The sequence below is a fragment of the Ahaetulla prasina genome, chromosome 3 (assembly GCF_028640845.1).
Source record: "Ahaetulla prasina isolate Xishuangbanna chromosome 3, ASM2864084v1, whole genome shotgun sequence".
In the NCBI taxonomy this organism is placed as follows: domain Eukaryota; kingdom Metazoa; phylum Chordata; class Lepidosauria; order Squamata; family Colubridae; genus Ahaetulla; species Ahaetulla prasina.
Window position 1 is genome coordinate 86,357,320 of NC_080541.1, and position 13,957 is coordinate 86,371,276.

At 36.4% G+C, this 13,957-nt stretch overlaps 1 protein-coding gene across 4 annotated transcripts in view; it reads right to left on the bottom strand.

Annotated features, from left to right (window-relative positions):
- Positions 1–5,502: 5,502 nt before the first annotated feature.
- The window catches only part of RELCH (RAB11 binding and LisH domain, coiled-coil and HEAT repeat containing), a 66,780-nt gene continuing 58,325 nt past the window's right edge, over positions 5,503–13,957 (bottom strand). For all 4 annotated transcript variants that reach the window (XM_058175936.1, XM_058175935.1, XM_058175934.1 and 1 more), the window contains 5 exons: positions 10,663–10,801; positions 10,425–10,541; positions 8,378–8,466; positions 7,931–8,001; positions 5,503–6,450 (listed from right to left, as the gene is read on the bottom strand). In XM_058175936.1, the coding sequence (XP_058031919.1) occupies positions 6,330–6,450; positions 7,931–8,001; positions 8,378–8,466; positions 10,425–10,541; positions 10,663–10,801 (537 nt within the window). In that variant the 3' untranslated portion in view covers positions 5,503–6,329. The remainder of the gene's footprint in view (positions 6,451–7,930; positions 8,002–8,377; positions 8,467–10,424; positions 10,542–10,662; positions 10,802–13,957) is intronic.

The window sequence follows — 13,957 nt, forward strand, 5'->3', positions numbered from 1 at the left end:
TAGCCTTGCCTCACTCATTTGCCAATCTGGAGACAGTCTATGCCACCATGTTCTGTTTATTTTGTGGGCTTCCCGAGTTGTGTATACATTTTACCATTGCCAGCTGTATACCACAGTACTTAAAAAAACCCTCTCACCTATTTTAAAAATGCAAAATATTAATTTCTCCTCCAACTGCAGATAACTCACCTGTCAAATAAAATGCTGAGTGCTCCTTAAATATTTTTGCAATCTACTTTTGAATATCTGGTGTAAAAATGGCTTGATATTACATAACAGACTCAATAACACTTAGAACACATATACTATGACTTTAATTTGAACAGAAACGCTTAGGTATTAAACATTAACTAGAATGAATGTTTGCTCAGACTTTCTTCCATAGTCACACAGAACTTCAGTAATTACAGTATGACTTTTGGCAGAAAAAAAATATCACTTTGACACCCAGAAAGAAAACGCTACCCTAGGTAGAATATACTTTGCCTGAAAGAGAGTTTCAATTTTATGCAGTACTGTTTACAAAGCCAATTTCAATCTTCTACCTACAGCAGTAAACTAGCAGATGTTACTGAGTTATAAAACCCTCGTCATGGTTATGGAAACTGCAGCTGCCTCACCTCTAACATGTCTGAACAGTCTTTGTTTTCTTCTGTCTCTCATGTTGTTGCCTTCAGTGTGTGTGTGTGTATGTGTATGTGTGTCAGATGAAGTTGACTAAGTTGGAGCTGCCTAAAGCTGTTTAGTTGTAGAAATGTTTTTCAGCTTATCTCAACACCAGATTTGCTATAGATATAAGTAACACAGTCCACCATTTTGTCAATGGTAGTTAGATGGGGAGCAAAGCATGGTTATGGCTGGCACCCACTGACTCCATTAGACTGGTGCAAGCACATCATTTTGCCTCTGATCTCTGGGCATGATATTCCAGGGCATTGATTATTTCTGCTTTGATTATGGAAGGGAGCCAGTTCTTTCAAACTTCCTCATTGTGTGCCTGCTTATCTCTGCCCCAATCTTAAGAGATCAACCTCTTTTTATCCTGCCTCACAGAACAACTTTCTATATCTTTCTTTCTATGTCTTCAGCTGATAAAATAATTAGGTGGTCCATCTATGCAGAACACTTGTGAAAAACTAGAGTTTTGACCAATGTCTAAGCTCACTTTAGCTATATGTCAAAACTTGCTTCCACACTAGCCCTACCTCTAGCCCATGTTGAAAAGGATTGGCGTTTTCTCACTAGCTGGTTACTGTTTGGTGGGAGGAAAACTAAATAAACCTAGAGGCATCCAGCAATATCTATCCTGAATGTGCCTTTTGCATCATAGGGACAACATTATTTGCCAGAATGATCCCTATGGTAGGACAAGGATTATTAGTAGGGAAGCCATATTTATGCTGGAATAGTTTTCTCCTGGATCATGGAGTGGTGGATAATACTTGAACTTGGTTTGGGGAAGAGCCTGTATAAGTTTATTTCTTTTCTATATACATAATTGACTGCTTTCCCATAATATGGCACAAAGCTATGTGCCAGTGGAAGATTGGTATAAAATAAACTTCAACTATTTTAGATTTATCAAATGTATAGACCAGTGGGGGGGCGTGGCCAGCATCACGGGTGAGACGGGTCGCAAACCCCGTTGTATCCGGGGTATGCACCGAAATCCCCCTTGATATGGGGTCCGTCCATCTCTAGGATCGGACCGTAGCTGCCTCGAAGGGGCAGCAAAGAATGGGGGAGCCGCCGGAGCGAATGGGGAGATTGCAAACTCCCCGAGCTCTGGATTTCTTTCCCCCGACCCAGCGGGGAGGAATGCAGCGGCCATTGTTCATCATGGCAGCTGCAACAAAGCCGCGGCGGCCAAAAGTTTGGGCAAGAGGATTAAACACCATGGCAACAGATTGTTGGAGTCAGGTGAGTTACGATCTCATGAAGATACTTTGTTTTAAATTCGGCACAAGCCTTGGGGAAAAGAACTTGAGACTGGCGGATAAATTGTGTGGGAAGTGAAAGTGGAAAGAACCAATTTAAAGAATACACATTCTGGAAAGTGAGTGAATCTGAATGGGGCTTGGAATGGAAGTTAAGAGCCCTAATTAATTAAGAAAATAAATTTTTACACTAAGTAATGGTTTTGAGATTCCTGGAAGTTTTAATGGACTATTCAGAATAAAAGAAATGAAGTTTTTAATGGACTATTTAAGAAATGTTAAAGAAAATATTTGTATTGATTTTAATGGAATAGTTTAAATCCCTCTATCCTCTAACTTTTGGAAACTTAAAGGAAGTATTAAAAGGAGGCAAAACCTTGGACAAAGACAAATAAGCTGAGACAAAGGGAGGTGTGGCTTATTTTTATAGAAACAAAATGGGTACTGTGCCAATTGAGATTGTAATTTAGAAGAAGATTAAAGACAGAAGAAAAATGAAAGAAAGAAAATTTTTCCGGATTCAAAATATCTATAATGTGACATTATGAGCTAAGGAAAAGGTTGGAAAATTGACCTCCACGAATTAAACCATCTAAGAACAAAGAACAGAGAAATTTAAGCTGTCACAAAAATGGCCACTTGTTACTTGTGATCTGCAATTCTATTTAAAAGTAACATCTGGAGGCAGAGGAAGATAGCAAGAGTCGAATAGCTTTGTAATGACTACTCTCATGAAGATTGATGTCGCTGTAATTATGCAACAGTTTTAAAAAAAGTTTTTGGATGGCTGCCTTTGGATTATAGAATTAATTTGTATTAAGGAATGATCTCCAGAGGCAGAAGAAGAATGTAAGAATGGAATAGCGGACTACTCCCACGAAGATAGTTCTGTGGACATGATTATACGATATATTTTTTTATAGAAAGAATTTAATGGCTGCTTTCAGAGTTATATTAAAATTTAAATAGAGAATGTTAATATTTATGTAATACAAGTGATAACTATGTAAAATTAATAATGATGTTTTGGGGAATAGAGGGAAAGATAATAGGAAATAACTGGGATAAGAGGGAAATGAGTATTATACAGAGGGAAAGTTATTCTTTTTTTGCTTGTTTTTAAGAATAAGTAAGGTAATAAAATTGGTGATAAAAACTTCTCACTAGATTCATCCCAAACCCATCCCAAAAACATCCTCACTAGATTCAAACCCAAACCCATCCCACAGACGAAACACAACCACCATCCAGAAGCCAGACCATGCTGACACCACTGGCTGCTGCGCCCCCCTCTGATTCCCACACAAAGCAGGGTGACACACACCAGGAAGACATGACGGACCTCCGAGCCAAACCAGGGCCCGGGATGCTGCATCACAGTCATCTGCTCAAGACATAACATCACAGAACTTCAGAGGTCACAACACCAAAGTTCAGGAACAAAAGACCAGGACCACACCCACACAGGATGCTATGAAACAGCCGACCAATCTGCAAACACCCACTCCATCTACCAATCAGGATGCAACCACAGAGCCAACCAACCCGCTCACAGCAACACTCCCCACCTCCCCACCAGTATTTATAGAGACGGCAGCTCCGACCACTTTTTGCTCGAGAAGAACGAAGCCGAAGACACCAGCCTGAAGATGATGAGTGAGACCTTGTCGAAACGTCGCCAAGATACTCTCAACCTTACACGGGAAAAGACCCGAAAATGCCAAGACCTACATACCTATACCCATGAAAACCTACGAAAACACACACACACACATAATTTGTCACTCTATGATATGCAAATATGCTATTTTTTGAAAATCTGCAATAACAACATTACATTTATAGGCCATCCAACTCCTAGCAATCCATATATAGGATTTTCCAGGTTGGAAATCCTGACATCTGAAGGATGTAAGAGATGTTTTCGCTAATCGACTTGATGAACAGGACAAAAAATTCTATCCCTCATGTGGCACAGTTGTTACTGCAGTGCTGTGAATGAAAAGCTATAATTAAATGCAATTAGGCAGTGACTGCAAGGAGACATTTCAGCAATTTTTATACTTTAAAAATATGTATTTATATAATGGACTGCATTATTTGGAAAAATGAAAAGGAATGTATTTGAAAAAAAAATACTGTTACATGAACATTAAATGCTCAAATATTAAATGTCAACACCCTCCAAATACCAAATCACTTAGAATTCCTTAAATAAACATCCAAAACAGGTATGCAAAACATTTTATTTAATTCAAGAAAGAACAGGAGAGTTAGCCACTTCTACTTCTTCTGGAATGCCCCAGCATTTCATTATCAGATGGTCTACTAAGACAGCATTTGCAGTATAGTTAGTACAACTGGCAGATAGTGAGGTGAAAACCCATTCATCATTCATCATCATCGGATTTCAAAATGGGTACATTTGCACTTTTAACGCAAGACGGATTCTTTTCCAAGTGCGTTGTCTCTTCTGATGAAGATATATTGGGAATGTAAAAATACTCCAGATGCAATCCAGTCTAGTAGTGAAAAACTAATGACATATGCATATGCACTTCTTTTAGACAAGTTTTAATTAATTTTTTTCTACTTCTCAGCACAGAAATCCCAAAGTATATAATAAGGCAAGCTTTCCCAACCTGCTACCTGTCACAGAATCTGGAATGCAATTTCTATCAGCTCTACCCAGAAATAGTTTTGGACACTGGTGGATGGAAGTGATGGGATTTTAATCTAGCAATGGGCTGAGGACATTTCTTTCCAAGATTAATTATTGAAGTGTGTTAATCACAATTTACTAAAAAAAAAAAGAACAATAACAGAAAAGATATTCCTTTGCCTTGAAATAACAGTGGGATTGAGCTTGACCATATGTATAACAGATTTACTGATACTTATACTAGGATTCTACAAATGTTTCAGGTCTGTTTGTCTCTACCCCAGATTTAACACAAAAGTAATAATTTCATTAAAATAGGCACAGCATTAGGTAATGTCTTCCTTTTATTTTTGAAAATAATGTTTATGTGCATGCATATTTACAAAATATGTAGTATGGAGAAAATATAGAAAGGGTGAAAGCTATATAGTGGGCCAGAATTTGCATCTGGATATTTATAGTTATGAAACAATGGGTGGGTTTAGATTAATTCACCATTGAAAAATGCTACAAGGATAGAAGATCATTACAGTTGCAATTTTAAAAATATCAGGATGTTAAGAGGATATTATATGGCATTGCATTTAAAATTTAATAAATTATTGCTTTCAGTCACTTCTGTGCTAATTGGGGCACTGGATGACACATTTTCTTTCATCCTTGCTCTGCAAGATTTAAAACCCAAGTTAAACAAAATGCTAGCCAATCTCTTACTGCTGAAACCAGTCCTTTTGCCTAGTATCCTATAAATATATTTACCTTATATAGTGCCCAGAATGTTCTATGTCAATTATTTTTTGGAGGGGTATTTAAGTAGATGTTACTTTAGCAAGGACACACTTCAAACACAGGATTGTTATATGCAGAAACATGATGTTGGCTTGAAGCATTTATGAAGAGCAGTATCACTTAAAAGTTTATTCTAAGAAGGCAATATTAGACTCATTCATATGAAAGAAATCTTCATTGAAATCAGTATGGCTTTCATCAAGGTACATATGATTAAATTTGCACTATTTATTCCTCCTCCCCTTCCCAGTATAAACTGCCTTGCAGAAAGGTTAATACTAAGCTGTTTTATACACATTGAAAATGCCAATACATGTATGAGAGACAATTTAAAAAAATCTGTTGAATTCATCTGTTCTGGAATATATTGTAGTACGAGTAGTGCAAGGAATTCTGTGGTACATTATATCCTCCATTCAGTTCTGTAATTCAAATATACAATAACTTACAAAAACAATCCAGGAATCAGTGCTGGTGGCTCTTACCTTTCATTTTAGAAACATTAAAAAAGCTCTGCATTACCCCTCTTATAACTTAAATACATAAGTAATCTCCACTTTTATTACTTTATAACCGTGACTTCAAATTTACATTATTTTAAGTACCATCATAACAGTTCCATATATAATACAGATATCAGCCAAGAACCCATCAGGAAATTAAAAAAACCCACTATATATATAAAAAAATGGGTGGAAAGACAAGAACACAGGACAGGGACTTGATACAGACTTAATTTAGTTTTATAATCAACCACATTTTGCCCCAAATTAACAGATATGTAGCAATATTCAAGAGCAGTGCAAATATCTTTGTAGATTAGAGTAAAATTATACTACAAGAACATAAGACGTAAAATAAAAAGACAAGTACTTCAAGTACAAGGAACAAGTCTTAATGAGGTCTCTCAGTGTTAATGTTCTTTAATTCTTAATTCCAATTTACTTCTTCCTCTGGAATACATTAGCCAGCATGGCACCTGAAGTGGTTAACTGGCCCATTTTATTCAGAAATTTGGTCTTGGTATCTTCACTCACAAGGCTTGCTGCAATTGACATAGAACTAGGGAGAAAGAAAAGTAAGTTGATTTATAACATCATCAATTACAACAATCTAAAGTAGTTGGGCAGAAGAAGACCTCTTACATAAGACTTTGAAAAACTGCTCTTAAAGACAGCAGTATTAGGTTTAACAGCAGATCTGATTTAGAATAGAATAGAATAGAATAGAGTAGAGTAGAGTAGAGTAGAGTAGAGTAGAATAGAATAGAGTAGAGTAGAGTAGAATAGAATAACAGAATTGGAAGGAACCTTGGAGGTCTTCTAGTCCAACCCCCTGCTCAAGCAGGAAACCCTATATTATTTTAGACAAATGGCAAGTTATTCCACTGATGAACTGTTCTGTCAGAAAATTTCTTCCCTGTTCTGGGTTGCTTCTTTCCTTGATTAGTTTCCCTCCATTGCTTCTTGTCCTGCCCTCAGGTGCTTTGGTGAATAGCTTGATTCCCTCTTTGTGGCAGCCCCTGAGATATTGGAACACTGCTATCATGTCTCCCCTAGTCCTTCTTTTCGTTAAACTAGATATGCTCATTATCTAGTTTACTATAAGATGGTTTATTTATCCCAAATAAGTTTTTTAATTGTAATCAAAATAATTTGTCATTACAATAGAATGATAGCTTCCAAATTTGGAAAAATTTTTTCCAAAATGCAAAATTCAGCTGCCAATAAACACTATATGTTGCTTCAGTAGGAAATTCAAGCCCTCTGTGGAATTATACCATTGAGTAACAAGATAAGATAAAATTCTGAAACTCAACCTGTTTTTAGTTAAAATTTATCGATAAAACTGCATGTAATTGGATGTTAAGAATAAGATCTGAAGAGGGAAGGAGAATGACAGATTAATTCTCAAAACGGTTTAGCTCAGGCTGGTAAAACCTGTTATTAAGAACACAGAGCCTGCAATTATTGCAGGTTCAAGCCCGGCCCAAGGTTGACTCAGCCTTCCATCCTTTATAAGGTAGGTAAAATGAGGACCCAGATTGTTGGGGGGGCAATAAGTTGACTTTGTAAAAATATACAAATAGAATGAGACTATTGCCTTATACACTGTAAGCCGCCCTGAGTCTTCAGAGAAGGGCGGGGTATAAATGTAAACAAAAAAAACAAACAAAAAAAAAACAAACAGTGTATCACTTAAGATCAGTTGTTCCGGGTACGAAGAAACAAATTATTTTTCCCAACAAACTTTGATTTCCCATAATGTCCCTTGAAAATGAAACCAAAAGGCAAAAGAACTACTTATTTCTTTCTTATTTCTTATTTTCACTGGGATTTACACAACATTTTAATAAAGTGGTGTGGGTGACTGACTTTCTTTTACAACTGTTGTTCAATTTTCTTCCACTATATTAGCCAATGTCTTTTCAGAAAAGAATAAAAATTATTAAATGAATACAAATGTTCTGCTTTGATAACAATGCTTCATCAATAATGTTGCATATATAATTCGGGCCTTGTGTAAAAAAAAAATGCATTACCCTTGTGGTTCTTGAACACTCCTATTTTCCACTTTCTGTTCACATTCTTTTATCATGGAATTTAAAATTACCTAAGATATAGGAGAGGACAAATGTTCAGAACAAAGATAATATTTATGATAATTCACGTTATCTAAATGGACACAATCAAACTTGAGAGGTACATTACACTACAATATTTTTGGTAATATCTTAAGAATGAAATATTGATAGCTACAAGGCTTAAAATCAATGAAAACTGAAATTATGGTATACTTCATTACTACTGAGATCAAAAAGTGATATATTTTATTTTACTTAATAATTTAAGATGATGTATTATATTTTTAGCAATTTAATACTTGCATCTTAATCTTAAAATTATTTCTAATTTGGCAGTGTTATGCTAATATAAATTTATTATCTTTTTATAAACATTAAAGATAAAATTGAAGCTCATATATTCACCTCATGTTCTGGTGAGAGAGCTTCCATGTCATTTCTTAAACACCTGAGTCCAGGTAAGAAGTGACTGATCATTAACTCTTCTGAAATAACTAAAAGGTAAATCAGTTAAGGTCTGACAGAAAAAAAGTTGGCTTGCGATCTGCTTCATCTCAAGTCAAAACTGGAACATAATGTACAAAAAACATAGTATGTTTAGCTAATTTCAAGGGTTAAATGTTACTATTTTATTGCCTTAGTAAAAGAATTTGAAATGATTATTAAGAAATGCAACAATACAATCTTAATAGGGCAGAAAAAAACATATTTTCAAATAACACAAAACAAAGAGAAAGAAACCAGTTCGAAGTATTGAATTTAGCTACAATAAAGATTTCATTTATTTACAAAAAAAACCCCCTTCATCCCTATCCAATAACTCTGGCTTATATCCAATAAAACGACACAACCCATGAATACAATCCTGATAAATCAAAATACATTGGAAAGCAAAGTAACATAAAATTATAAATTTGAATGAAACAAGTAGCAGCCCTATTAGTAAATACTTCAGACTTTGAAAATAATCCTCTTTTTAAATACAAATTGGTGGGGGGCATTCTAATCTTGGGGATCAAGATATTCCACAAAGTTGAGTTCAACACTCAGAATAACTGCCTTTTGGGCTTTTCCGTTTCCTGACGGAAGGGACTGGAAGGGTTTTTGTCTTGGCCTGAAGGCACAGAGCAACCAGACTCTATTCAGAAAACACAGTACCACAGATAAACCAAACTCAAAGTGCTTAAAAAGCTCTAACCAGTATTTTGTATTTTACAGGGAAGCAAACTGGTGGCTAACTTGTACCCAGACTACAAGTATATTTTGCTGACCTTGCATTCTTAACATTTCTCATCTGCTAGGACATGGATTGCAGCATTTTCCCACCAATGAAATTTCTTAGTAGTCTTCAAAGACCAAAAGAGGATGGGTGAAAATATGTGGTTGCTCTCTTATTATCAACATCTCTCCGTCTGTTATTTTTTCCCCCCCATGCTTAGTTCTGCTTTTATAGTTTTTTAAATAATTATTTTATGGTTTTAGGTCACGGCTGTTTTATATATTTTTTTATTGGATTGTTGCATGCCACTCAGAATCACCTTCCATGAGGTGAACTATAAAATAAATATAAATTTTATCAATAATTCCATAAATAAAATAACTGCATATAGAATGTATGGCAGTCATATAATATTGAGGTAATTAACATGATTATATTATTGCTTATGCATGTTTTAAAAATTAAAAATACTGCAATTAAAGAATAACTAAAATAATAATCTCTTAATTCAACCTACTGCTGCTTCTTTACCTTAGATCTTAGATAATATTGCTATTCTATTCCACAATGTTTATCATTTCTTTCTCTTCTTCTACTACTGGGAATATAGCTCAAACTTCTGTCACTTGTGTTTCCTTTTCTCTTATTCAGAATACACTTAGACCACAGTAGGGAAGAAGAAAGGGACACTAGCTTTTTTGATGTCACAAATTTCAGAACCATGGAGGCTATGAGATGCAAATTCTTGCCTCTTCAAGATTTGCAACTGTTGCGTGGGACAGTTAAGAATTTCCTTAGCTTTCAAGAATGGATCAGTTTCAGAAAGTGGAAAAGTATCTCCATCCGAAAAAGCCTGTGTACCACTTCTGACTCTAAAGGGTACAACTCTTATTGTTGCCATTGCAATGTAGATGCCTTTGTGCAATTATTAAGAGCTGTTTAATACTCTGATAGAAGTTCCCTGACGATGGGCTCCAGCATGAGTCCAAAAGCTCAGAAGACAAAACCGCTGGTCCCAGTGACCAACCCAGATTGGATCCTGCAACATTATCCTGGGACATGTATATTTGCCTTCATTCGTAAAAGCTATTTAATTTGTCTGCCTTTATTATTCTGAGCAAAACTTGATGGAAACATTACACGTCACTCAATATTACAATTTGTGAAGAGACGGAGTATTTTACAATAATTTGTACAAATATAAAATTATAATTTCAAATTGAATAAGGATACAACAGCAGGAGAGTGCGCTATAGGCTTCAAAGAGATGAGTAGCTATGTCCAGTCGTTTTGAGTCTGCAGATTGCTGGTTATTAACCAAGGCAAGTTTATGCAAATGTGGAAGAACAACTGGAAAGAGGAATATTTGGAAAAAAAATGATAATAATATCACCAAAGTGTGCAAGAATAGAGCTATAATTGTTGACAAACTGAAAAACAGATGCCTTTATGTTTTGTTATTTAAACTCACATTCATCTCTAAATCTTGGCTCAGCATTTGGACCGACTCTTCCAAAGGTTTTTATTATTTCTGTGTGCAGAGAGTGTTGGTCTTGATACTGGGGATCTTCCAGGAAAGAGGCCAGCTGCATTTTGACTCTTTCCAAAAGCTTAAAAGGAAACATAATTTTATAAGATATGAAAACTTTATTGTAGAAATAACCAAAAATTAATAACACCCAAAAGAAAATAATTTTTACCATTTTACTTGTTTTACTTACTTGTTACTTAAGATTATCAGGCTTTGTTACAAAAAATCCTAGCATTAATACTTTTCTCTCTTAAGCAAACCCCATCCTCAACATCTCCTCTGTAGAAAATCCTTCTCTAAAATGTATGTACTTTTAAAAAAATGATGCTGACTAAAGTCTCTTGAATACCCATTTTCAAATTTCTAGATTCCATTAACCCCAACAAAACATCAATATGTAATTAACTCCATAGTACAAATGTGTATTTATGTATTTAAACTAACCTAATACTACTTATTCAGCACACAAGTATGACTCAGTACAAATGTTCAGTTCCATTTCCTCTACTATGTTATTTTAGAAAATAAGGAACAGTCTGAAATTATACAAATGCAAACTCTGCTATATTTTTAACCATTAGAAACAGCTTTATTTGTTAATTCAAAAGTTTTTGAAAATATGGGCTTCCCATTCAATGATTTTTTTGCTGAGCATGTTATGAAATGAAATTTAAGAATGAAAAAATTAACATATTTCTTGTTATATATATAGTTTCTACTATAGTTTTATATTAAAATGTTAAGTTGCATACTTCCAAACAAAAAAAGCAAAGTCAGATTTAAGTCTATGTAACTCTGGTCTACCATGCTCACTGACTGCATCATATGGCCGTGCATTTAAAAGAAATCTTTCTCTCCCAAGTTAATTTTATCAAAACTAGATAAAGGCATGGAAGGCATGGAAGTTCACATTCTTTGGCCATTCTATTTTTCTCTTCTATATTATGTATATTATTAGCCTGTAAGCCTGAATATAAAGAGTGGCTTTGAAAAAGCACAACAGAAATTCTGGACAAATAATAATAATAATAATAATAATAATAATAATAATAATAATAATAATAATAATAATAATAATAATAATAATAATAATTATTATTATTATTATTATTTAATTTCTATAACGCCCTTCTCCCGAAGGACTCAGGGCGGTTTACAGCCAGATAAAAACACAATATACATATAACCCAAAAATTTAAAAACCTATTAAAAAACTGATTCAATTTGGCCGAAATAAAAATAAGACTTTAAAACAATAATAAAACTATAATAAACCCCTATTAAAATTACTATTACTTTAAGCCAGCCCTGCACGACTGAACAAAAACGTCTTCAACTCGCGATGGAAGGTCTGGAGGTCAGGGAGTTGTCTTATACCTGGAGGCAGCTCATTCCAGAGGGCAGGTGCCCCCACAGAGAAGGCCCTCCCCCTGGGGGTCACCAGTCGACATTGTTTGACTGACAGCACCCTGAGGAGGCCCTCCCTATGGGAGCGCACAGGTCGATGGGAGGCTACTGGTGGCAGTAATTATTACATGCAGTAATAATTACAATATTTTTTTATTTTCACTTATATGCAATGTCAGAATTTGGTGCCCTTTCTTTACTATTTTAATATTTTAATAACTCTATTGTGAGTTATGAGTTACAGGGATGTCAAACTGGCAGCCCACAGGCCAGATGCATCACACGCAGGCCACATCCACCCCAGCTCCGCAAAGAATAAAAAAGTTTGCAATATGTCACGCGATGGCAACGTGACACAGCGAGTTTGACACCCGTGACATAGACTAATCTTTTTATCATGAAAAAAAGATGTGGAAAAAATGACCAGATATCAAGGAGTTTGCACCATTCTGATAACCACTATACGCTCTTTGAAGGCATGTTGATTCAGAATGCATGCAAGTAGTCCTCAACTTTTGACCATAATGGAGCATACCCATCATGGTTGTAAGTTGTGATGATTGTAAATGGATCACTGACTGATCCAGTTTTCTGTTCTCTTTTGTTGTGGCCATTAAGCAAACGGTGTGGCCATAAAGCAGCCACCGCGATCATTAAGCAAGACAGTCGCAAAATGCAGTTACATGATTGTGGGACACTGCAAATAGCTCTAAATGTAGAGTCATGTGATTTCTGGGGGGGGGGAATGGCCATTGGAACTTCGGAACCGGATTGTACATATCCCCCCGGGGAATTCATAAACTGAGGACTGCTTTCTATTAAGCTTTTTATAAAGATATGATTTGCTGCATGGCAAGAGTCAAGTAAAGCCTAGATACCCCTGTGAAATCTATTTGAGAAGTTCTTCAATAGTGAATGTGTGGGAATTACATGCAGTCCTGGTCATATACTATCTTGGATCTTTTTAATCAGGCTTCAGACCTGGGCATAGGATTGAAATAGCATTGATCACATTGATGGCTGATCTCTGGTGGGAATAGGATGTGGCTCATGTGCTTTTGATACCATCAATCATACGCAGTATCCTTCTGGACTGACTTTGATACTTAGAAGTGAAAAGCAGAAGTCTGGGCTGGTTTTCCGCCTTCTTATGTGTCTAGTTTGTGTTAATGGGTAGCAGAGATGTAGCCCATAAGTCTTTCTCCCAGTTTTCCATTCTCTTCACTCCTATTTAACATCTACATGAAGCTGCTGATTGAAGTCTAAGGCTGTTGTGTCTTGCCCGCTCTCACCGCAGCCGGGGTCTGCTTATCTGCTTCCGAACGCTGAAGAATGTCCTCCCGGCCCCAGCCCTGGCTCCATGCCCAAGCAGGCTGCAGAGGAAGGAGCACCCCCCGGCTCCAGCCCTGTCTCCATGCCCAGGCAAACGGAGCAGCTAGACCCCTCCCCCTCCTCCACAGCATGTGAGCCTGAGGAAAGTTTATTTCCAACAGCTGCTGATTGGAGTGACCCTCGCATCAGAAGACTGGATAGGCGGAGGCAACAGAAGGAAGGGAGGGGCAGGCCTTAATGAGTGCTGAGTCATGGAGCCACACCCCATGGCCTGTATAAAGGATCTGCTTTCTGGCAGTCTCTGAGTCAGGCAAAGTCGAACTTATCTTGCTGAAGTCACTTTCTGGTCTCCTGCCTGCTCTGAGGACTTTGCTAGGACTTTGGGCAGAGCTGCAGAGGCAAGCCTGATTCGGATTTCCCTGACCCGGCCGTCAGCGGAGGAGTGGGACACGACAAAGGCTGATAATGATACTCAGTATTACATCTCTGCCCCAGG